This window comes from Anopheles funestus, chromosome 3RL (assembly GCF_943734845.2).
Source record: "Anopheles funestus chromosome 3RL, idAnoFuneDA-416_04, whole genome shotgun sequence".
NCBI lineage: Eukaryota > Metazoa > Arthropoda > Insecta > Diptera > Culicidae > Anopheles > Anopheles funestus.
In genome coordinates this window covers 82628452-82654545 of record NC_064599.1, presented here as the reverse complement: position 1 = coordinate 82654545, position 26094 = coordinate 82628452, and the positions used below count along the sequence as shown (strand labels likewise).

General features: G+C 41.7%; 2 protein-coding genes across 13 annotated transcripts in view; one reads left to right on the top strand and one right to left on the bottom strand.

Annotated features, from left to right (window-relative positions):
- Nucleotides 1–4265: 4265 nt before the first annotated feature.
- On the top strand, nucleotides 4266–5846 carry LOC125771823 (probable endochitinase). Its single transcript, XM_049442894.1, has 2 exons — nucleotides 4266–4845; nucleotides 4934–5846. Exons 1-2 carry the CDS (start codon nucleotides 4795–4797, stop codon nucleotides 5645–5647), a joined length of 765 nt encoding a protein of 254 aa, XP_049298851.1. The 5' UTR covers nucleotides 4266–4794; the 3' UTR covers nucleotides 5648–5846.
- Nucleotides 5847–6192: 346 nt separating this feature from the next.
- LOC125771780 (serine/threonine-protein phosphatase rdgC) overlaps nucleotides 6193–26094 on the bottom strand; it is a 44138-nt gene continuing 24236 nt past the window's right edge. For 11 of the 12 annotated variants that reach the window (XM_049442812.1, XM_049442815.1, XM_049442813.1 and 8 more), the window contains 10 exons: nucleotides 22689–22816; nucleotides 21687–21780; nucleotides 20483–20799; nucleotides 19582–19935; nucleotides 19390–19470; nucleotides 16890–17075; nucleotides 16546–16798; nucleotides 14016–14194; nucleotides 12274–12877; nucleotides 6193–7731 (listed from right to left, as the gene is read on the bottom strand). In XM_049442812.1, the coding sequence (XP_049298769.1) occupies nucleotides 7664–7731; nucleotides 12274–12877; nucleotides 14016–14194; nucleotides 16546–16798; nucleotides 16890–17075; nucleotides 19390–19470; nucleotides 19582–19935; nucleotides 20483–20799; nucleotides 21687–21780; nucleotides 22689–22816 (2264 nt within the window). In that variant the 3' untranslated portion in view covers nucleotides 6193–7663. The remainder of the gene's footprint in view (nucleotides 7732–12273; nucleotides 12878–14015; nucleotides 14195–16545; nucleotides 16799–16889; nucleotides 17076–19389; nucleotides 19471–19581; nucleotides 19936–20482; nucleotides 20800–21686; nucleotides 21781–22688; nucleotides 22817–26094) is intronic. The other variant, XM_049442824.1, reaches the window with a different exon arrangement.

The following is a 26094-nucleotide window of genomic DNA, read 5'->3' as shown; positions in this document are numbered from 1 at the left end:
CATTTCAAGGGTGAAGTTTTAGTTTTGTTTAAAAATGCTTTTCTTTCTTTTATTTCATTCATTCATGTATTTTGCAGCATAAAAAAGACGCTGCATAATTGACGAACTGCACCCAATCATCAATGTTTGCGTCGTGGTTAGGCAAAACCACAAAACGCGATTCTCCACCACCCTACAACTTGCGATGGTACGTCTCAACCTCCAGATACATGCGTACAACATTAGAAGTTACAGTTCTTATTGCCAACTCACATTCAACATGACTGCGACAAGCGAACAGGGAAACTAATTTTGTTCTTTTACAAACAATCCATAGGCGGGTAAACAGAGAAGGGGTAAATATGGTGGTGTTTTTCCTTCTGCAAGGGTAAATATAAGCAACAACACACCAATGGCCTTCCGTTTCGTTTGACGCAATGGTAGTTTGAAAATGTTTGTTCCACGTTCGAAGCTTTCACAAAAAAACACGCGAGTAGATCGAAATCGTCGCTTTGCGCCCAAGGTTACGATGGGCATGGTGAGCTTCGAACGCGACTAAAGTAAGCATTGCGGTAGACTGAAATATAAATAAAACTCTAGCACGGTTTACGTTTACCTCTGTCACAAGTTTGCTGCACCTGAACAAAAATAAATACACAAAACAGGGTTTTTTTCTAATGATATTTTGAAGCAATAGTTGAGAGGTAATAAAGCTTTCAACAACTAGAGCAAATGGATAGTAAAGAATTGGGGATGAACAGATGTTTGTCATGCTTTTTATTTGGATAAAGTAGCACCTACAATAAAAATACTCGCAACGATCATCACCTGAGTTGTTTGTAGCGATGAAAAAGAGCATTAATAAGCATCAGCTAGTAGCAATTAAAAAATCTCCAAAACTATCTATTAACAACAAGCAACTGTGTTTTTTTTGCAACAAACGTTCCTGCAATCATGCTTACCCATTCGCCAACGATCTCACTTTGGACCACAATTGTCAAATCACCACACCGACAGCAACTTCTGCGACGTGCTGCCCAAATCAACAACCTCGCAAGTAGCAGACCGGTAGACCGGTGTGCCATTCGAAATAATTGTCCCTAATTATAGACGCACTCATACAGCTCCCGGTTTTCCAATTTCCATCCGAATGCACACAAATCCGTGCTCGGAAGTGAACACAATTGTCTAGCCCATGCACACGAAACTACTAATCTTATCGTTCGTTCTAACCGTTTAACCGTAGCCGCACCCGACCGGATGCGCGTGTTAGTTGCATCTCTGCTAGTTAAATGTCATTCAGGGAAGAAAATCATGAGGAAAAGCGCATCTGTAAGCAGTTCTCAATCGGGTGAATGAAAACAGCGCTGGGAGTGAGTCAGTCAAAATGAGTAAGTAGAGCGAACGTTACGGTAAACAATGGGTATGGCTTCCAGTTGTGCGTTGTTTTGCAACGATTTTCATTCATTTTCATTTTGCTATTTGTCATTCACATTTGCGTACTCTGATGCCGATGGTACACGGCCACATTTTCCGATGTCAACCCCTTTTGGGCGGATGAAATTATATGCTACCGAGGTTGTACTTTAGCCAAGAGAATTCAATGAGCATGCATGAGCTGAAAAACGCCCCATTTCCGGACACAAATGGTACGATGAATTAATTTCAGATGATGGGTTTAATATTCATTCACTAAATTCCATTTTTATAATACATTTCCTTTAGTAATTTGTTATTTTTGGTATCAAAACTGCTTTTATTGAGAGATAGCTTTGCTTTCTGAGCTTTTAGGGAACAAAAGGGGATTCCTTCTCATCTTATATCTTTGTTGTTGTGTGATTTTTAAATTATTAAAATCAACATAAAACTTCATATCCGTAAATCGTAATTCGTAAACTACCCTTCATAGTGTACGAATATGATTCTCACCGAAAATCTCTTACCGCATGATAGTTTGGCGGATGCGTGCATGGAGCGTTACCTAGGCACGGATAGTTAATTAATGGGTCGATTTCCTTTGCCGCCGGGTTTTGTCAAAAGCCGGAGCGTTCTCGAAACGGGGTTGTAGTTTTGCATGTCTACGACCACCTCGCTTCATGGAAGAGAAGTTCAAGCGGTAAAAAAAAGACAAACAAAACTAAAGCGTGAGTCATTTTCGAGAAAGTTTATGCAATTATCAGTCGAACATGGCTACCGAAACTAGAAGGCTGAGCGCTTGATTGCTGGCACAGAAAGCCCACGCCCAGCAGCAACAAAACTCAATGATACCTACAACTGTAATTTCGTTCGTCACGAAAGCTTTTTGGAACCTTTTGTTCTCCGCACGTACAGCTTGGAGGGTGCTTTTTTCTCTCTTAAGTTTAATACTACAGCATAACGGCAACTAAAACAAAACCGATCACGAGAAGCGAAATGATTAAATGTTACCACTCGGTTTCCCATTGAACTTCACATTTCCGAATAGAAATGCATGGACTTTTTTTTTTTTCCTTCGATGGTAACTACATCCCTCACCTATCGTCTATTGGAAATTAGTCCAAACGCTTCTCTTGCTTTTGGTTCAGTACCCGTTCGACTCGGGCGATATACCATCATAGCCTGACGGGAAGACCACCACGAATCAATAATTTAATTAGCTACCCGGTCCACACGAACCGGGCGAGAATATCGCACGTGCGTCTTCCAGCAGATCGAATCGTTGGAACAATCGACCAAATGTGCAGTAATTCATGCTCCATACGCTCAACGACGAACGACAGTACGCTTGAGACATTTTTTCATCTATACACACGGTTAATACAGGTACGGTAAAGTGTTAATTATGAAAAAAAGAAACCTCGCTAGAGCGATCGCGAGAGAGGGGAAAAAATTAGTTATGTCACTGTTCGCAAAAATGCCTTCCCCGAGGAAACGGTTTCGAGGGAAAATAACTTACCTTCAGTGATCCGTAACGCTGACCGAAACTTCGAACTGAACCGATCAGCGTTAGGACGTGGAACGTGAACGTACGTCTCAACCCGGTCCCGTTTCCCGGTGTCGATGGTGTTTGGTGTTTAATAAAATTAAACATGTAAGAATCAATCCTTCACACCTCGTGGCCGGCTCAGTTTTCAGCGTGTCAGCTCGCATTCGAAATTGTCCATCAACGCACCCGTCCAGGTCAATGAGCGCACGGTGGCCATTCCGGTGGGTGAGTTGCTCCAAACCGGGAAGAGATCAACAAAAGTGGAGTGTATAAATTCAATACGATCTTATGCTGCGTGTCATCGGGTATGGCTCACAAACGGTTGGGGAAGAAGAAAAAAAAAATGAATTTGCGTGTCAACTATGGGATGAGGTTATTTTTTTCCAGCGCTTTTTTAAACTACTTTTTCGCTGCTCGTCTTCGGGTGTCAGTTGACGCTTTGCAGGTAAATTAAACCCTTGCCCGGGGGTTCATCGTCTTTAATCGAGAACAATGTGCGTATCGAGTGAATGTCACACTTTGACCTAAAAGAGATGCTCCTTATTTTCTTCCCTTCCTAATAAAGGTTAAGGTTAATCTCTGTTTTTTTGTGGTATCGTAAAAAAATCATGCTTTTGTTTCGATCAATCTTTTTGCTGTTGATTTAAAAGATAACAGATGGTATGAACGGTAGAAAGGTGTTATTGTAATTAAGTATTCAACTATCGAATTATAATTATTCTACACTTAAATCAATACCACAGCGAAACAGAAATGATAAAAAATCAATCAATTAGTAAAAATCCAAACCAACGAAAACAGAGCTTACATTTAAGTTAAAACATTAAACACCTGCATCACGTGTACAAGGCTTTCTACATAAGGGTTAACATGGGGTAAAATAAGGGTGGATCGCATACAAGTTGTATGTGCAGCTTGTATGCAATATGCAAGCAACATAACATAGCGTTCAAGAAACATATTCAAGCGCATATGTAACGACCTGTAACGCTTCTGTTAAATATAATTTTAATAATCACAGTTTTGTGTATTTTAATATTTGAATGCTTAGAATGCTCTTTGCTAAACCATTCAGATTTAATTCATATCATGAAACACATCTTGCGTTTGTTTTACGTTCTTAATAGGTATGAATCATATCCAGCAAGGATTACCATCTCAATGTTCATGTTCTCAATATCCCAAGTCTTTTTCGGACGTAAAGAGTCCTCAGATGCTGTATTAAATTCATAATTACAAAACCATCGTTTACATAGCAAATAATTTCTGCTAAATTCTGGCTGTAAGATACGATCTCATTTATATCATAACAATGCATACCCGGCAGAACACATGATAACAATTCTTGGGAGTTTCCCCTTTGGCGCCCACATTCTTTGTTGTTGAAGCTATCAATGGATTTCCACAGATCTACAACGTATCTGTCATACGCGTAACGCATCGCCACTTATCAGCCTGTGTTCCACTGGTGTTCTTTTCGATGAAACTGTTGGATAGCATACCGATAGCATTCGGAGACATTCGGGGTTTTTTCCTTTGTATTACTAATGAACATGATGCGATCGGGTGTCAAATCTGGAACAATCATTTCCTACCTGTCCAAACGGTTACTCATCTACGCATTCGATGGAAGACATTCTAACATGATAAAATGCTTGTACACCTGCCACCTGGAACAGCTGATAGTTCGGGTGGAACAGCGAAGCGATACGTTATCAGTTTGATATGCGTTCTTTAAAAAATATCGCGCAAATGCTAGCAGCCGTTAAAAGAAACTCGTTTTCGCTATATATATATCGTTTTGGATCGAGTAAGTAACATACGTACCAGTGCCAGAGAAGTCAACCAATATGCAACGCTTTCTAATTATTGCGGCTTTAATTGCCGCTGCGAGCGCTCAGGTAAAATGGATACAGAAAAATGTTTGGCTACATCACAACCTGTTTAATCCGGAATATCTTTTTGCTTCTGTGTGTACTAATGTACTAGCTCTGCAGAAATACCGGCGAGTTGGTGCCGAACCCGATGAACTGCAAGCAGTTCTTCATGTGCCGTACGGGTCGTACCATTCTCTTCACCTGCCCGGACAATACACTGTTTAATCCGCGCACGCTGGCCTGTGACTCCACGAACAAGGTACGCTGCGAGCCCGGCAACCTCCCGACGAACATTCTGACCTCCTCCCTGAAGGCGGAACCGTCTCGTATCGAGCATACCGTTACGGCTTGCATCAATCAGCCCGTCTCGATGCTGCTGCCTAACACTGCCGATTGTAGCCGCTTCTACCAGTGCTCGATTACGGGCGCCATCAACTTCCTCTGTCCGGCCGGTACTCTGTTCGATGCTCGTCGCAAGGTGTGCGTTGAACGTGAAGCAGCCGTTTGCGGTACCGTTGCCCTCCCGAACCCACCACTGCTGCCCCAACAACCGATCCTGCCACCGTCCCTTCCGATTGTGCCACCATCCCTTCCGATCTTGCCACCGTCCCTGCCGATCGTACCTCAACCTCCAAGCAACCTGAACAGCCTGCAGATGCTGTGCCGTGGAAAGCCTCTCGGAGCGAAGGTCCGTAATCCGGTCGACTGCGCGGAGTATGTCACCTGCATTGGCACCACCACCCTGCGCTACACTAGATGTCCGATCGGAACTGCCTTCGACGATATGGCCAAGATCTGCAACTGGGTTCAGAACGTCAAGTGCTAAATGGTAGTGCCTCTTTAGTAAGTCAGCCTTTAGATATTCCCCGCTAAGGATGTTGGCAATTAAAATGTGGGGAATCTATATAAAACTGGTCGGTTTTTTGTTCTTGCTGTAAAATATGGACGAAATAAATGTTCTAATATTTGTTATGCAAACAACAACGGTATGAAAAAAATAATAATATTACAAACAAACATGTAGGAAGTAAACGAGAATGAAAAGCAATTATCACAATTATTATATTATTATATAATCATGCTGCTGCTGGGGCGGCCCGGTGGTGCATGTGAAAAACGGCGCCCATCCGCACGGCAGGGACCGGGTTCAAATCCCATCCGGACCGTCTCCCCGTAGCATGGACTGACTATCCTGCTACGTGGTAAAATAAGTCTTGATACGGCCAGGCCGTTCTAACCGAGCAAAAAAAAAAAAAAATATATATAATCATGCTAAAAGACATTGTAATCTGATTCCACTGTAACCTACCTTAGTGTGCTTGTCGTTTTCTGTCAAAATTTTCTTTCTACATCCACATCTTCAAACACCGATTGAACCAAGAACGAAGAAAAATCAGTATTTTATTACACTATCAATCACTGTCCCGTTTCGCACCACGAGTCTTTGTTCTTATGCTTACACCGTCGATAAGCAATGCTTAATACAGTACTTTATTTTTTTAATAATAAAATGGTATCATAAAAGAGACGCTTTCTATACGCTAAATCATACGAGTAACAAAAATTTTACGCACACCGGTAATACTCATCTTTAGAACTATCGAGGTAATAAACTGACATTTAAAGAACAACCGAAACGTAATGAAACCGAACAAATCGCGCTTGTTAAGCATTCTGCTTCACTTAATATAGTTGAATGTTGTTGTTGCTGTGTTGTGTTTACGTTCGATAAAGCTTAAAATGATTTGATCATTTTGGTTGTTTCATCATGCTAGAAAAGTTGGTAACATCTTTGGCATTCTTGAGGATGATATTTCGCAACGCTTCGTTAACTCTTCGTTTTTAACCTTTGTTTTTTTTCACTTAATGTATTATGATAAAAATAGTTTTTAGCTTCGGTAATTCGTTCTACACATTTTGTGACTTCTTAACCATTCTTTCCATCCCTAACGCCATATCATTGTGATAGCAATACTTTAATATAATGTCGATTCGATATAAAACAGCTATATTCGTCTTTTATAATGTATTAGTACGGCAAATGGCGATTTAGCTAAACTGGTACACCTTTTCTTTAATTCGTGTATAACAACTATAGTACGCTAGTATGCTAGGCGAAGCTAGACCAACTATCATGAATATGAAGATCGAAAAAGGGAAATTTCCGTGCAGTGGATGGTTATCGTGTGCTTATCGTTTGCTGTAGTAAGTTTAACATTTTTATTTGTTCAAATTGTTTCCGTTGATGTTGAGTTTCTTTTACATGATTTTATCATATTTTAATTTAGTTTCACTTTTTGGCCTACTCAGTTTTGTGTGATATTTGGTTTGTTTCTAACATTGTTCACATCACGGTACGTGACACTTAGCGTATTTTAGTTTTGGTTTTGCTACTAACACCAGGAAACCGTCGTGTTTCGGTTGAGTGGGTTTTGTTTTGGTTTTAGACTTTATCATTTAGTTATCAAGTTCAATTTGTCGCTTAGCTATGCGCTTTATGTAAACCATTGTTTTCATTCCACTAATCATATACCGATTTTTTCTTCTTCTTTCACGTTGTCATTTTATTTTCGCTTTTGCGGTGTTTTTATTTTATTTTTCAATTGCCATAGTTTGTTTTGTTCCATTCCACATCGACTGCTTTGTGGCATAGTTTTGTAACATTTAAACGTGTATAGGATCGATAACATCTAAGAATCGGTGTATTCATTGTTCCCAAAAGGTTCGCTTCATGTCTGTATTGGTTTTTGCGTTTTAAAATTCTATAAAAATCCTAACAGCTTCCCGCACGCAACTCGAACGTACTTTCACCAATTTCCATCGCCCACCGGAAGCACTTCACCTACGCAAATGCAATCCTTGGCCTTGGTCGTACTTCTTCCGCCCAACGTTGACCTTTGGGAGAATTCTCTGCAAGCATTGCATCATTCATTTGTCATAAACATGGAAAAACCAACCCACCCGGGAACGAGTGTTATGATTGTAAAAGAGAGAAAAAATACTTGTTTATAAAACACACCATATTTTTACTATTGTAAATGGAACGATATTTCAAAACGTACGAGAAAAAATCAGCACACTCTCAAGAAGCCTGTAGCGGTGAGGTAAGCACAGATCTTTTTTCTACCTTCGCCGGTTGAAGAAAACATTTCAGCTGAAAGAAAGCTGGTTCATAAGCAGCTTACCGGCCCGTTACCAGTGGTACCATTCACAATTTTCGCTGCAATGAAGCTTAAACGTGATGCTTTTGCATAATCCATGTGGAATGCGATGGAAAATGTGCTTCAAGAAAGTGTAATGCAAAAGACGATACAAAACTAAAAACGCATTGAGTTTACCACATGTCTTGGAAAGCGGATTACATCACAAACTAGCGCCATTCATGCATATATTTTTGGAAGAAAATGGTAAACAAGTGTTATTTATTTAAATAAGCTAAAGAAAATTAATCCACCTAGTGAGTTTGTTAAATAGCGTGAAAATAACTGAAGTTTTTGTTAGGCAGTAGTATCACTGTCAGTATGCATCCTTTCCGTAATGAAAATAAACAGTTTCCTTTCAGACAAATCGCTCCCAATCTGTTTGGCTTAACGACTTCTTGGCTTCAACGTACTAAATTTATTATACAAGGACAAACCTTGAATCTACCTAATATGGCGCTTTCAAATATTATAAATTGACATCAGGGTTGACATTACATAAGCATTCAGTAGCATTATTTCCCTGAATCGAGCATTAAAACAAAATAAATAAAAATAAATAAAAACCTGTGCGTTAATAGCACGTCACTCGTGAAATGTTAATAAACGATCTGTGCAAGTTAATTAAAATTAAATGTTATATTCTTCACTCGATCAAAGTGAAACGAAACCATTTCCAAGAATATGTTCTATACTCGTGCTCCATGAAGAAACCTGAGCAAAATTGCTTCTCTCAGTCAAGGTGTGATTTGAGTGGAAAAATCATCCTCCATTCAATCCACCCACCACAGCCAAACGGATAAAAATAATTTTATTTTACGTGCGAGTGTTTGCATATTTTACATTCACTTCATGTCAGTTCATTTTTTGTCATTCGCATAACTGGCCCATATTCTTCGTACTGGAGATGCGAGAAAAAAAAAACGAATCGTTCCAACCAAATTATTTCTTCACTTTACCCAGTTTTTTATCCTCTTAACACGCTATCACTCTCTTTCTATTTTTCTTATCTGTTTTCTATTTTTCGATCACTTCCACAAAACTTCGGAGAAGTGAAAAAAGCATAGAAAAGTCACGAAACCACAGCTTGGAGGAAAAGTTTTGCCATCTACGGCGGCACGTGGCTTCATGCAAATCACATTTGGCACGCGTTACGGTTGTGTGAGCTTTGATCTTAGCCACAGGAAAAAGGTACGCGGAAGAATGAAAACTTTGACGTCGTAATCAGCTTTCTGCTGGAAAAAAAGAACCGTTTGATTTAAACCGTCCTGCCTGAGAGTTGCATTATTCAACGAGATTCAAGTTTACAAGTTAGAATGGCTATAGCACACGCACACGTGTAGGCGAATGGTATTGGCAATTGGTGATACGACGTTTTAGGACCGTTAAGCGGAGAGATATTCAATTTCCTCATAGCGTATATCTGATTTTCTTTTATTGCGCTTTGGGAATATGGAGTAAAGAAAGCAATATTTCGATTTATTAAATTGTTTTTTCACCTGTTTCTATATCAAAGAAAAAAGGAAACAAATGGAAGAACCTTATTTGAAGTTAAAAAAAAAATTCCTTACATTTCGGAAAACTCTCATACGATGGAGACGCCCAGTACTTTTCAGCCCAGTGCAAGCGATACAAAAAATATCAGATCACTGGTAGTTTAGTTGTTTAAATACTTTTATAAAATAAGTTAGATAAAATTAATGGACTAACATAAAGCATGAACCACATGAAATTTAGAAAAAAAGAGCAACTCACATTCGTCATAGGAGCATCATTAATTGTTTCACTTTTTCTCTCGAAAGCTCTTGGCTGTGTTTCTAATCGAATTAAACTTGAAACATGGACCAATACACTAAACCAGAGTGGTGACCTTTGAGAAGCTATTTGACACAAAATGGACCACTTAACACTAACCGGTCGCTGTGGCAAATGCATGCAGCTTGCGCGATAAGTTAACGAAGTGTAATGACATCGTTCATGCTTTTCGTCCAATAAAATCATCATCTTATGATGGCTCTATGAAAATGTAACACAGACACATATACACACACACACATACATACGACATTTATCTAGTGCAACCGAAGAATCGAAGCAGTGAAAATGGTATGAGACATAACGTAAAGTATAAGAATCAAAGTCAGGTTTGCGGGGTTTTCTCTGGCGATGTAAGCTCATTTCTTTTCTCTACACTCCATTGTTGAACTCTCTGATTGGCGATGTGAACGATGGCAGCGAGTGGCTTTCCTGTGGACACAGACACACACACACACACACACACAATGTACCATGCCCACGCAAGCAAAGTGACACATTATTGACATTAATGACATTAAGAAGAACAGCTGATGGTACAGAGTGTGCTGGAAGCTAAAGTGCACATTAAGAATGGTGGCTGTTAGTAGTTCCAAAAAAGTGGATGTTAATTCTATTGTGTATGAGAAGAACATCTTCAATTCCAACGATGACGTTACAGAGCTTAAGTAATGGACGAACAAAATTTCGAAGCATTGTTCGCTTAAAGCTTTCGTTATTTTTCAGCCATAACAACTACACACATTCAAAAAAATAAGTAATAAACACGTTAACCCCTTGGTGTACAGATGTGCATGTGGGTAATTATAGATGAACGATAATTGAAGTCATTTAACACTCCACCATCGAAACACTAACCCGTACCAGCAACTGGCAATAAAAGCAATGCTTTCGTGTTCACCTGTCTATCACCCGCTAATCAGCTGCACAAAGCACGAAACCAGCAGAGCATTTGTTCACTTACCACAATGAAGGAAAATAACAAAGTACATTTAGGAAAAACGAGCCCGTGGAAGTGTATAAAAATACACATGCACACACACACACACAACGAGGCACATACGTGTGATGAATAACGCTCTCCTACGCCGGCAGCACCCACATCAAGGCCGGCGCTAGAAAACCGGAAAGAGTGCCATTTATCCAGTTGATTACAGACGGAAATGAAGCAAAAACTTTGATCCAAATGTGTGGGCGCAGTTAAGTAGGTCTTTGTCTTTCCCATGTGCCGGCGGCAGAATAAGATGGCTAATCGCAATTATTCGCTTCCTGCCCTTTATTGAAGTCGGTACACACGCACGCACGGTCGCGTTGAGTGATGGGCTTCACAAAGCATACGCAATTACGAACATGCTTGCTACCTGTGCGGTTAATTACTCCGAGCGTAATGGAAGTGGTCGGGATGTGCTCGATTGTTTGTCGTTTAGCCTGAGGTGTGTGTGCTTTTGGTGAAGCGTTTTAGTATATTGCTTCTTTCGCCGGTCATGTTTGTTATGCAAAAACAAAGAAAAAACAAGTTTAAGAAGATAACGTATGTATCAACACATTGTTAAGAATATTTGAGAAACGAATGCTGTAACACTGGAATCATTCTTAGACACGTTAAACAACTCCAGGGAAACATCCTCTGGTTCGGCAAATTTTATTATTTGACTTTACTAAATTGTGGTCCACACTAAGTAAAAAATCCTTTTGAATCCTTCCTATACGCTTATGAACATGGCAGATTTGAAGAACAAAATAATGACTCACAACAGAATAAAATACAACATATTCTTGAGCCCAAAAAAAAAAGTTCGTTCCAAGGAAAACCCAGAGAAAGTTACTCTTTTTGTCGTTTATGTCAAAAACATAAAGTTAGTTAGTCAAATATTTTGTTCAGATAAAGTTGAAGGAGTATACGTTGGAGAGTGTGCTGAATAGAAAAAGTCATCTTACCTACCCAAAAACATTTTTGAAGCTAATTCTTCATCCTCACATTCACTGAAAAGGGTGCATTTGGTATCAAAACTAACCATCAGTTCAAGTTGCATCTTCATGTTGTAGTCTCGTTCAAAACATTTTGATAAACTGAAAATTGTGCAACGGTGGGCGAATGGACGGTCGGCTAGATTTGAGTGCGGGAAACCTTTCACGTCGTCTTCTTCACTCAGTTGCTTCCGATCTCGCTGATCGACGCATGGAGTCACTGTGCTCTGTTGCACGGCAAAGTGTACAAACAGTGTTAGCAGATAGGAAGAGAGCGATAGAAACACAGCAACAGGGAGGTACTTTGGAGATCGGAATCACACACACACACACATACACACATAGAAAAAGGGAAAAGAAACACTCAGAAGCGGTCTCCGTTTTTAGGAGACGATGGTGTCCTTGTGAGTATCACCGTTGGCGGTGCTATTAGCGACTGCGGCAGTGTTGGATGAGTTTATAACCGTACCGTTCACTGCTCCAACGTTCCTCTCCTTGGTTTCCTCCGCTTGCTCGTTCGCCTCGTAGTCCTCGTAGTCGTCCGAGTCCTCATCCGCTTCCGGCATCCCGTTCTGCTGTCCGTTGCCTCTTTTACCACTGGTGCGTTTCTTACTTCGCCGGTGTCCGTCCGATTTGACGTGATCGTCCACAGTCTTTGATGCACAGTTCCCATTCCTGTCCGGAAGCTCACCGGGCTGGGCGGGTGCCACAGCCGGGTGGATGACCTCCTCCATGTTGCCCGTACCGTTCCCATTGCTTTCCGCATTGGCCCGCTCCTCCAGACTCATCAGCAGCTGCTCCTTGGCATTTTCGCACAGCCGGAACGTTTCCAGGAATTCGTTCAGATCGACCAGCCCGTCCTTGTTGATGTCCATCATACGACACATGTCGAGCAGCTGTTCGTGCGTATTGTGGGGAAAGTGCCGTCGTAGTAGCTCGCACGCCTCACCGAACTCCTCTAGCGAAATCTGGCCCGAGTTGTCCTTGTCCAGGATGCGAAAGATGGCTTCTAGGCTGCTCTTGTTCTTGTAAAGCGATTCCGCTACCGAGGTTGTACCATTCTGGGCCGATTTCTGAACGGAAGAAGTCGAAAACACACGCACACACACATCCACAGGAAATGAAAAAAGGAAATCCAAAACTGTACTCATGTAATGCAACCAAATTAAATCGCTATTTGGCTAACGTTTGTTTATCCGGGAAATCGCTCCCAGGCGGTACACTGTCATTTGCAAATGGAACCCGATAGCTATTACCGTAGATCGACTTGTTTACCTTTCGTGCCAGATTATCATGTCAGTGGTATGGCAAAATAGACACACAAATGTAACGCTGCCGGCATTGACTGTCGACAGCTATATTCTTGACGAAGGACTTGTAATAAAGCTAGTAATTTCCTTCTTCCTACCTACAGTGGAAGTGATTCTTGGTGAATGGGAACGATAAAGTAATTCGATCGCTACAGTCGCAAGCAAAATTGTACCAGTAATGGTACATCCGAGTACTTCACTTCACCGCAGCAACAATACAGCAATTTCTCACGTTTATAATGTCAACAGTAACATGCACTTATTTTCTGCCAATCGAAAGAATACTAAGCAACGGGACAATGGGCAAAGGATTTGTGAAAAGAAATACACTGAGAAACAAAAAACACGCAAGACATTTATTAAAATAGCTTTAAGAGTTAAGCTAAGATTTTATGATTAAATTTGCAAAAAAAATTCTTCAAATTTCAACAACTTCATCACACATTGTTTAACAAACAACAATAAAATAATTACAACCTTTGAGATACCCAAGGATTTATGACCTTTCTTGAAGGCTAACAATTTCTATCAACCAGCAAAATATCAACCATTAAAGTCAACAGTCATCACTTTAAGAATGATTGACGGAAGCATCTCGGTAACAGATGGTATTAAATGGCTTTCAGTTGTTGTCAAAATTTGAGCAAAATGTGTGTCTTCGTCTAGGGGCAAACAACCCTTTTGCCATGAAAGCGCAACATCATCATTCGAATGATAAAATTATCCACCACGAATCACCCCCAAAAGCGGTTCTTCAAAGGTTCTTATCGTGCTAACATTTCTTCACCAGCAACATCTTCCACGTTGCGTACATTTTGCGCCACAAGAAACAAGTCAGATCTTTAAACGGGTGACCTAGTACTAGCTCGTTGCTATCTCTTCCATTGCTCTTCATACTTACGAATGAGTCCGTGTCGAGTAGATGCAGCGTCTTCCTGTAGCTGACTTCCGTTACGGTAGCGGCCGTACTGGCAGTGGGATTATCGGCGGGTGCAAGCTTATCCTTCAGCATTCGCCACGGCAATCCGAGGTTGGTGGCACTCTCCAGGGCCTCACACCACTTGGCAAGCGGTAGTACACCTGCACAGCAACGATTATACAATGTGAGAAATGTGGATAAAATGGGAAAAAACGTAACGCGATCAAAGATGAATGGTCGCCAATGGCAGGTGTCCTTTTTAATGGTATCATTAACGGAGCGTCGGTTAGATAAAAGCGATGTTCCGAGAATGATCCCTTTCCTCTTTGTCGCTAGCTGAGGTAGTCTCCGGGAATCGAAACATTCTCCGATATAATAAGATAAATATAAATCGTCCAACCAGCGTTGTTTGTGTCATTTCTATGGAACTACGTGATACGCTACAGAATGCCAAGAAGCTTTTTCTCATAGTTGCCTGACAGCTTTTTACCTTTCACAGTTAAACTAAGTTATGAAAGAAGATAGTTATTTCTTGCTTTTTAAGCTTCATTTTTATTGACAACATAAGACAGACGTAATGAAGAACAAAATCTCAACCGGACGAAGTTTTATACACGAACGTTAGGTGTATCTCTTACGAGTGACGCAACTTTTCTGGAAGTAATGCCTTCGTTGCAGAAAAATAACCACGTCCCAAATCGCATCGACGGGCCAAGCAACCCTTTTTTAACCCGTCGAAAGAAACGGTGGGAAATGATTTAGCAATGAGGTTTACCAACGCTCTCCGGAATCGAGACTTTTCCCCTCTCGGGTATTTGATGCACGATGAAAGGCACCATTGTGCCGTGTCGGGGTTTGATGGAAATTTTATGACCCACTGGAAACGGTTCAGTTCCTTGGCGATACTTTGTCGTCGTTACTGTGCGAATGCAGTGTAGAGGAATAACGGGCCTGCACTAGTTTCTTTCATCCGCAAACGAACGTCCACAACAAAATAAAGTGCTAAAGAGCAAAAAGTTAATAATGACCGTGCAAAACCAACGAGCTTCGGTGCTGAAGTGCGAAAGTATCCAGAATAGAACAAAATTCACGTCCCACTTCACGTTGACCTAAACCCGGCTGGGACACACTCGCAATGTCGCAACTGAAGCAATTTCCGGCGAAAGTCATAAAATTTCTGCCGAATTAAGCAAAACCCCCAACTGCGGCCGGAACTCCCTTCTCGGTGTTGGAAGGATGTACAAAAAAATGGTTCTTGGTTTCTTTTCTCGTTTGTCCTTTTCGCACCCCAAGCATTTCATGAGCAAAAGTTCCCCGAAAGCTCGAGTCTTCGAAACGCTCAGGTGTAGATTACCGGGACGTCCAATCGAGTGTCCAATGACCCAACTACCAACCGGTAGGGATTATGTTTTATTTTCTCATTCACATTATTCATCTCACCAGCAGAAGAGAAATGTTCCCAACTTTCGGACAGATTTATACGAGATGACGGTTTCCTGCTGGAGGTGTTTTAACCAGCGACACCTAGCCCCTAAAACCGAACAAAGTAGATGACGAATAGCTGGCGAACGCATCTTTTGTAGCGTTTTCGCGTTCATTCAGTTCTGGCATTCATTCCATCGCTGCAAAGAAGCTTACGATTCCTTCCCAATCGGTTCAAGATGGTTGAAAATGACATTTTATCGACAATCATAAATTCCCAACGTTTCCTTTCGGGGGCTTTTCGTGGGTCATGTACATCTGGAGTCGAGGTCCCAGAATCATCAATTTTGTGATCCCTTCCTACACCCAAAATCTGGCTATTCCCGTTCAGGACAACAGGAAGGTAGCTCCACGGGGAGCTCCAGTGCGCCAAGCTTAAAGCTCTGGTAAAGGCGGCGACAAAATCGACCGAACCGGTGGGGAAAAACCCTGGGCGCGATAAATCTTTTCAATCCCGTCTCGCTACATGTCACGTCCTGTCGTTTAGGTAATCTTTTCTTCTTCAATAGATGTTCGGACATAGTTCCCTGTCCTGCAACTCACTACCTCAGTGAAGCACTCCAACATACATACAAACATACCCACAGCAGCGAAACCTTGACCAAAAACGTCACAAACTGGCTGCAAAAAGCCAACCAACGTTGGAATTCGGTCTTGCTGGACAATAGCAACGACACTAACGGAACATCTAGATGAGATCAGTCTCGTAGTAAAAAACGTTGTAGTATTTCTTCATCTCCCAAGAACCGACAGCAATGTGGAGCGCTGGTGAAACCAACGTGACAAGAATGGGAAGTAACGGTCGAATGAGGTGTGTCGGATCTCGAATCCGTCCAATATCTGCCATAAACTTGTGGCTTTACACGATAATGCGCCAATCCATGTGCTGCCACTGACAGTTTTTGGCCCCTTATCCGTTCCGCTACGAAAAACCGATTTTCCATTTTTTCCCTCCTCTAACGTGCCATGTCGTTGTCGGGCACTGATTACGGACGTCTCTCTCACACATGCCCCACCCCCCGGAACTTACCCTTATTATCCGGATCGCGCGATTTGAACTCTCGCTCCAGCTCTATTCGTCGTTCGCGTAGCTTAGCGGCCAGCTCTCGTAGGGCCGAGCTTTCCACCAGCCCGACACGCTGCCGGAATGTTAGCTTGCGCGTTTTGGAGGCGGCCGCTGTATACATCACGAAGTGTGTATCTAGCTGTGGATCCAGCTTCAGATACGCACCCTTGTTCGAGCCGATTTCATAGTAGTTCGAGGCGGAAAAGATGGTGATGACCTGCGAGATAACAAAAAAACCAAAACCAAGGGGAAAAAATTAATCAACCAACCAACGATTTGGTTCGAAGTACCGATTGATAGCGCCTTACCTTTCCACCATGCATTATCTCGTGTCCATCCGGTTTGCATTCGTGCGAACGGACGAGATACTGTAGCTTGTAGCGCTGTAGGAACTTGTTAGTTACGTCCGGTCCGAAGTACGTACCAGCGCCACGCAACGAGTTTGGCCGGCAGCCCTCGGTATGCTGCGGATCACTCCACAAAATATCGAACACCTTTATCATGTTGGAAGAGGCAGCACAAAAAAAGGGACACGCTTTCAATAAACAAACGAACAGCTAAAGCCTGACCGCTGTAGCGTACCGCATCGATTGAACAATCATAATCAAGATATTTTCCGCTTAAATAGCACCACTGAGTTGATTAAATCGAGCATAATGTGCAACCGGGCAGAGCGCTTTGTAGAACCACCAAGAAAAGGATACGCTTGCGAGAGGAATTAGCACACTCGTACTCTTCCGACACATGTATCGGACACAACGGGTGGGCACACGATGCAATAAATATGCAAATAAGAGAACGTTCCACCATGGACACTGCCGTCGACTAAATCGGGCACCAGAGACCGTCCGGCTAATGGAACCTCAGCACAACCATGTCCAGCAGACCTTCCTTTCCCTTTTTCTCTTAGCCTTAGTTCAACTTTCAGTCAGTCTCTTTCCAAGACCAGCATACCATGATGCATCACATCCCAACACACGAATCTTCAAAAGCATTCAGTGTTAAACACAGCCACAAACAAGATGAGTTCAGATGCTCGGTTCGGTAATGCAAGGGCAAGTACAGCAAGCTTGAATAAAAACAACCTCATCCAGGACATCAAAACAGTGCCGGGGTTAAAGAGCAAATGGTTGTTTGCATTGTACACCATTTTTGTACATTCGCTTCCGGACATCGGTGATTCGACTTCACGCTTAACCACCCTTTTCCTGCACACACAAACACATTGGGTGTTATGTTGTGAGTGCAAAGTGCATTTCTCTGACACCTACTATAAAGTACGGTTAGTAACACTTTTGTGCATTTGTTCTATACACATTTCATTCCTATTGGTGCCAAATATGTACTGCGCTGCAAACACATTACAAAACACGCTTTTGTCCGTTTGCACCGGATGGTGCCGGAAAAGTGATTCCGGAATTGCAGTTATTAATTTTGCCATTTGTTTAACAATACATGAAGCACGGGAAAATAATAGTAAAAGCTAATTCTCTCAGCACTAGAAATGGTTTCAAATGATTTTTTAAAGCCTTTTCTTCTTTTGATTTTGTAAAATAAATGTTATGAAAGTATTACTTTGACAATTCCAATCGCATTTTTATTGTTTATCTTTCATGGACTTTTCCCATCATTATTACTTTGTGAAACGTGCTTTAAGTTCACTTTCCCGTGATGTACTCCAATGAATTTATATTTTAATCCAACTAGCATTGGTTATTTTGAACAGACGAAAATCTCATCTTCTGCGCGGTTTACCACGCTCTTGTGTGTCACCACTAGACTATTCAGTAGCGGGAATCAATTGAATCACATAACCGCTCAGACCAAGCAATTAATAGGACCTTTGCATAACTTAACCAGTTTCCCTAACGTCCATTGCTCTTGGCGTCAAATTTTACACCCGTGAAACTTTTGCCTATTAGCCTCTGACACCCAACGGACACGTTCATCGTCGGCCAAAGGACAACTCAATTGAAAGAGCTAGCCACAGCTAGGAAGGTAGTCTAATCTCAGCGCAAACAGTCCCCCAACGGATGATGAACACAATTAAAACTTTTACCTCCTGCAGTTTGTGACTGGTTGGGCGGATCATCTTCACTAGCTCATGCGTCTAAATCAGGATTTTGGGACAACTTTACATCACTACTACCGCTTCTTTATGAGGGAAAGAGTTGTAATTTCTAGGGTGTGGCAGTAACATGGTTCACATTTGCTAGCTCTGCGATGGTTATGAAAATCTCAAAAATATAAAACATACAATGAACTGAATTGAGGGGCGGATAAAAGATTATGGAGAGTTTTCACTTCAAAAAGTGAATGAAATAAAAATATACCAGTTTAATTATAATTATTTATAACGAATCACTATTGCAAGGTAAAACAAAATCAAAGAATAACATGTTTAAATCTACAACATAGGTAAAATGTCCTGAGAATCAGGTGCTGCATGATACGATAATGCTATTTCTGTTCATGCTCCTCTAACACATATTCTTTATCCTTGGAAGAGCTAATATTTTCCTCTTACTAAAGCTAATCAAATTTCTGTAGCATCTTGCCTTCATGTTTCCTCTCTTTGTTCTATTTTCCAGAAAGTGTTCATGCTGAACGTTACATTAGCAAGATAACAGCTGACAATGTGTCAAAGCAATCAATATTCAATAATGGGCATTAAGTCAAGTCTGCCTTGATCTGCTCATTTGACCTGCAGCTGGCACACGGACGTCCAGTAAATGGTGAAACGAAGCGCACGATCCGATAAGGATGCTAGAACGCACTATGATATCGATTATTACGATAATCAATTACCTGTTTCCATTCTACCTTATCGATGATTTCGGCACCCGGAGCGGTACTTTCGGTGATTGGCGGCCGTAATAGAGATATATACTGATGATACATTGTTCGATGTCCATCGTGGAAAGCATGTAAAGACAGAAACAAAAACATAATTCACTTCAACATCCTGCGGGAGAAAAGTGTTCGCTAGCCCGTCCTCACCTTTCCGCGGTCTAGGCTACGGATGAGATCCAGATCGGTCGAGTCGGAAATGCCACCGTGCACGACCAGCACACGATTGTTAACTATCGTCCCTAGCGGAAGCCACCGGTACACCTCGTCGATGAGTTTCAGCAGTCTTTCGGCGTTGTGTTTGTATTTCTGGTGCACCTCCCGGATGAAGCCGTACCGCGCATTCATGACCGTGTCCTCGTGGTTGCCCCGGTTCAGAAACACACCGCCCGGGAACACCAGGAACGTACAGAGCAGCAACAGCAGCACCTCGAGACCTTTCTTACCCCGATCAACAAAGTCCCCGTTGAATACGTACGGATTTTCCGGCGATGGCAGCCCGTTCTGGAAAGGAGGTCAGATATTTCAGGGTGGAAGGAAACGATTCCGAACGCAATCACAACCATCGTACGTTTCCAAATATGCAATAATGCAATCTCGACGCAAATGTATTCCGCAAACTTTTCTTCCGGTTGTCTCGGTCGTGACAGTGGGGATCGATTCCTGGCGCATCAATGCAATACTGCTCCTTACTGTGAGCACTGTGAGCAAGGGTATCGAACGATAGAAGCGTCCAAGGTCGCATTTCATACATTGAATAAATTGCATCCACTCAAACGTGTGCTCGATTTGAGATAAAGATAAACTACTTCAGTCTCGGTTGCTGCTAGATTTACGTTGTCACTTGTACGGTCCCGGTTCAATTATTGCCTGACACGTGCATGTACAACAAACAAACGTTGCTACACATGACAAAAACCGATTATCTTCGTTTGCGGATCCTGGTCATGGCACCAATTATGATATTCTGAATAACTTCCACTTAATCGTACAATGCGTTTTGTAGGTGTGATTTAATTTCGATTACATTTTCAAACGGCAAACAACCTACCTTATGGAACACGACCAGCAGATCATCCAGCTTTCCGTGCAAATCACCACAGATCGTCACCTGCTTCGAGATGGCGGTCGAGGCCTGGTTCAGGTTGGGCAAACGCTTCAACTTCGACGTAGCCTCGCGCAATATCCCGGCCACATACTTGGCGTGCAGCCGGTTTTTCTTCTTCCGAAACAGATCGATAATCACTTCCAGCTCCTTCTTGTCGAGCGGGAACTTGATCTCCGGCCCCTGATAGCCACGCTCCGGTCCGGTGATACCCTCGTCGGCTAGATCGTCCGATTCGTCGGAAAATTTCATATTCAGTGCCTCTGTTGGTGTTGTTGTTGGTGAAGGTGATGGTGGGTGGGTGGGTATTTTGGGGTGTGGTGGTATGTAGTGTAAATGTGTTTATAGTAATAGAATTGCCAGCATAAACCAGTGTCGATCAAGCCAGGATTGGAATTTGTGTTTGTTTGTTGTATTTGTTAGGCAACGGTAATGGCGATGAGTATGTGATTTGGCCAGCCGGTTTCGGGGACAGTGATAGCATGTAATTTGGGGTGATTAACAAAGATTATTCAAAACAAAGAACCAAACCGGAACGAAGGGATAGTGCAGCCAACCGTGGAGTTGAACAGCGGATAATAACCGAAGGGAATTGTAAATAAAATCGATTTATGGAGAAAATGAACAAACAATTGTAGGTGCAACGTGAACATATCAAAACGGGATTCGAAAGTAGATTAAGCAGAAACCATCGGTACAGTAAGAGAGAAAGAGAGAGAGAGAGAGTGATAGTTAAATAGTGAGAAAGAGAAGGAAAAAGAGAAAGAGAAAAAGAATAAAAATAACACCAGACCGAAAAAAATGTCAGGTTTGTTTATGATAATTGCGACCAATGACCAGTACTTCTTTCGCAGATGGGTGAGATTTTTGCGATTTTGCCTGATGCTTTTTAAAGGACTGCTTTACTGCTTGCCGTTGCTTTGATAGTGCTGACTCGGGCTGTCTGGCTAGTTTGTTTATGTTTTTTGCAGCAGGGAAGTAGTAATGCCAGCATTTGTTTTATGTACCATTCTTCTTAAGCATGTCAAACAAAAGCAAGAAAAAATCCCACTCTCACGCAAATACACACACACAGACAGACACTCTCATATATATTGGGAAGTGGAACTCTTGCCCAGATTCCGTGGTTGATGCGTGTCCCGTGGCTTACCTGCGGACGATGACCGGGATGTGTTTTGCGAGTCCAGCGGACGTCCGGCAGTCTCTGGAATGTGCGTAAGTAGTGCGTTGAAAAAGTTGTACAGCTGAAAACAGAAGGTAAGTGTGAGAAAATTCATACTATATTATGCTCCACAACCCATGTACAGGATTGCCAGGAATTCAGCCACAAAAATGTATCCTACCGGCGCACGGTTATCGATTCATTATCGCCATGATCAACACTTTACTTTGTTACGAGCAACATAACACATTTCCACAGTTTATCCAGCCGGAACAGAAATATCGCTCAACTGCAAAACGAGACATGCACGTGCATCGGTTGAACGATACGTGCAGTGGTTACACTGCAAGACCAGCCCGCCCAGAGCGGACGTTTACTGATGTGGGGCTTAATTTAAAATCAATATAGTGCTTCGTATTCCAGCGAAAGCACGCCGCCGTGCTAGTGCCGTACCGTGCAGCTCAGCTTGGTAAATATTTGATCCACTCAACTAAAAACCGTGCTCAAGTGTAGCCAATTTCATTATTAATATCGGTACACCGGCAAGCGCACGATGCAAGTTCGTACGCGTGCAACGTCTACAGTCACACTGGTGGGGGGTCACCCCGTGTGAAGGAAGTTCGCTATTAACCACGTAATGTGATGGATTTCATTTTCACAGGTTGATGAAACTGAGCCATTCATTTCTAAGAAATGTACAACATATTTCAAGCATTGAAAAAACGGCAAAATAATCTTAAATTAATAAACAAACAGCTTTTTCAACATATAAAGAACCAAAAACAATGAAAGTAAAAAAAAAGATTTTTTTTAATTCCTTCGATTAAACTATATCGCGACCATATAATCCGGTTTCTTCATGCCTGCATAAGCGCCATGAAACTTTGTTGATTAAGAACGAATTCTCATTAGCCTCTACCCTGTAGGTGATCATGTGTATTCGTTTTTTTCTCCTTAAGAACGACCCTTGCCACCCCTCCCTTTACTCACCCGTACTTGGTCTTGTTCGCCCGCATATTCAATGCTCTGGAAGATGGTCCACGTGTAACGTCGCCGAATCTCGATCCGGGCTAGAAACCGTCGATACCAGCGCTGTATGAGAATGGCCGCCTTCATTGCTGCAAACCCCGTCGGTTGTAGGTCGATTTGACAAAGCCGGAAAATGAAAACAAATTTAAACACAAAGGGAAACTTTCATCAGATACTGGGAAAAAGGGATAAAATGGATTCCTTTCTTGCCGAGATAGGAAACTTTCTCTCTAACGATGAATAAATGCTTGTGTTTTTTTTAAATACATTATCTACCTTTAAATATTTTTCCCTGTAAGAAACCGACCCTTCCGCTGGGTTAAGGAACTGCCTGGGAAATAGACAATGTACTTTCAACAGCAACTACAAAAAAAAAGAAACGTGCCAAAACTTTGCCCAAACTTTTTCTCTTCCTCGTAAAACGCAGCGGCGCATAATTTATTGAATTCATTAAACTTTTCTGTCACCAAGGCGACTTCGGTGTCCTTTTTTATCAGTTTCTAACTTGCTAACTTCAGAAGCCCTTATAGATACACACCCACACAAGCATAAGACCCGTGCTAAACATCCTGATTAATGATAGCACCAGCATAAATGAATCACAATTATTGATCTGTATCGCGTATATTTGCAATCCATAAATATCGAAACGCCGTTCGAGACAGTTGCTCGTGTCGAAGTTTTTAAGGTATGAAATTTGTCTAAATTAGAAACACCGCTTTTCCGATTAACTGAATCACCAATGACACTAGCAGGAACGATGGCGCCCTATTGCCTAAGAGTTGGGCCAAAACTTTCCCCCGGACAAGATGCTAAATGATTACATAAATATTTTCTAATTTATGTCAACCAACCGGCATACCGACGGTCGCGTATCCACACAGTGACGGTGGCCGGATTCATCGACAGCGGAATTGGTGGCGTTGAACCGGACACGATTTATTGTCTTTGAGCTTCTGGCCAAATTTATTCCAATTAAAAACTCATTAAACAGGACGACCCCGAACAACTTACCATCAGCTACCATGTCCTTTCTCACTTCCGCTTGTACTCGCCGCCCCCCAAAAAACCCGTAAAGTGATGCGTGATCTTTAAGCACCACGAAGGAACAACGATCCAAAGCGGGGGGAAAACCATTGCTCATGCTTTTCGCCATTTTCGGCGATGGCAATACGGTCGACCATCGGCGAGAACGGTATCATCATTATCGTTATCATTATTTTCGTCATCATCGTGTCCTACTTGACGCTTTAGTCTCGCTGGAAGCTCATTAATTGAGCCTACGCGCGTTAAAACATGGTCCCACATTTGGTTGCAACGTTCAGCTCGGAGAGCAACGTTTCCCGCTACAGGTGCTGGCATTGGCCGCACGCTACGTACGGAAGCGATGTCATTTATTTTGTCTGATGCGTGTAGAAATAATTATACCTGACGGATCGGACCGGGTAGGAGGCAATTTATCCTCCCCCATTCTTCTGTACCATTCCGGTGTTTTCTATTTTTCACCTTAAAGATTAAGAAAAATAGCATCTCGTCAAAAAAGCTCGTCTTTTGGATTTGTGTAGCTTGAAAAAAGCTTTTTTTCTTTGAGGAAAACATACCACAGAAGGAAAACTTTTACTGCTATTATTTAATCGAGTTACAAAAACCACAGCATAGTAATGAGGGAAAAGATTTCCATTTCCATCTGCTCAAATGGCATAATTAGAGAGAAGCTTCTATCATCCATCAGACTAAGCTTTTGCAGGGGTCGGCATAGCAAAAAGAAGTATTGTAACTTTTAAAATAATTAAACATTTTCTTTTGTATTAATATAAACGTTAGTTAAATAATATGGAGTGTGATTTTTTCTTAGACACATTTGTATCATACTTTCCAGCAATGCGTAACAGTAACCCTGCCATTTAGCTTCACAGAGATGCAAATGCCATACGAAGTGTAGGGCAAACTATGAATTCGATGCAAAGTTTTCACTTCAGGAACGTACACTTTCCAACGAACGAGATCTTTGTGACAAACCCCCAAATTAGGGAAGTATCTTCATCGACTAGGACAGCAATGAGCTTACATCGTCTCCCATCTACGATTTTACTGTGGATTTTTCGACGAAAACTTTTCCTTCTTATGGTACAACAGCATAACAACAAAACCGGAAAATGTGATAAGTTTCTTCAACCAAACTTCTTCTTGAAAAGAAAATTATCTTTACTAAACACTTTTGCTATTATTATTGGTAGAATTCGTACAAATAATTATTTCTTATACTGGAAATGTATTAAATTGGGTTACCATTTATCTTCTTCCAATTCTGCAATGTGATCAGGTGTTTTCAGTAGCACAAAACTTCCCAGAACTCATTACAGTAATATCAGATGGCGTGAAACGCTACGTTCGGCTTGTGCGTCCTGAATCTTTTTCTTGGTATTGCGTGGTAGCTTGTAAGTACACTTTTCCGATGCCAAAAATAGACAATCAATTCACCAACATGCTTACACATTCATCTTCAGCAACTCGTGCGCACAAATTAATTCAATGCTTGTTGTGTGCACATTATGAGCTCAGAATGAAGTAATTGCTTGCACATGGATTATGCTGCTAAGCCAAAGAGCCGTCGTTCCTACATGGGTTGATTTGTTACCAATCCACCGAGCCTTAAAGTGAAGCCAAGATCGATTCAAACGTACATCATTGCTTTCCGTGTAGAAGGTATTTCTTTTCTTGCGACCCTTAACATGCGCCAAGAAAAGCGTTCCTTTACCACATTCAATCGTACACATAAGCGGATTAGATAGTCATACCGCGTTCCGATATGCTCAAAAGGTAAGATGATAAGCTTCCGAGGATCCATTTTGTACTGCCTGTTACCGAAGCACAACTTTCCGCAAAACGTTAAAAGGCCAAAGATGCGGGGAAAAGATTAAACTGAACGTTCGAGCACAACTGCACGAATGGAAATGGTAAAGTATTTTCTACCATTTCTCCTATCAACCGATTCCGATCACTTTACGTTAATCCTTTTTTTGTGGCCCGTTCCACCGCAAGTGTTCAACCGTCAATATATTTTCCTTATCAACTTTTCAAATCACGAAACAAGAGACGAACAAACAAATGGCATCGAGAACCGTGAAGTGAAAAAAGTGGCCCGGGCAAGCATGGTAGGAAAAACTGCACCAAGTCATTTTACGGGTTTTTAATTAAATCAATTGCTCTTGGGAGTTCTATCGATTTATCACCAGCCCACTGATACACAGGGCTGTTGGTTATCATCCCACACCGGAAAGGTCAACAAGGTTTAATTAGGCGACGTTCATTAGCCTTCAGACAGTGATTGAAAACGTTCGCTATCCGTTGACACCTTTTGCTTGAT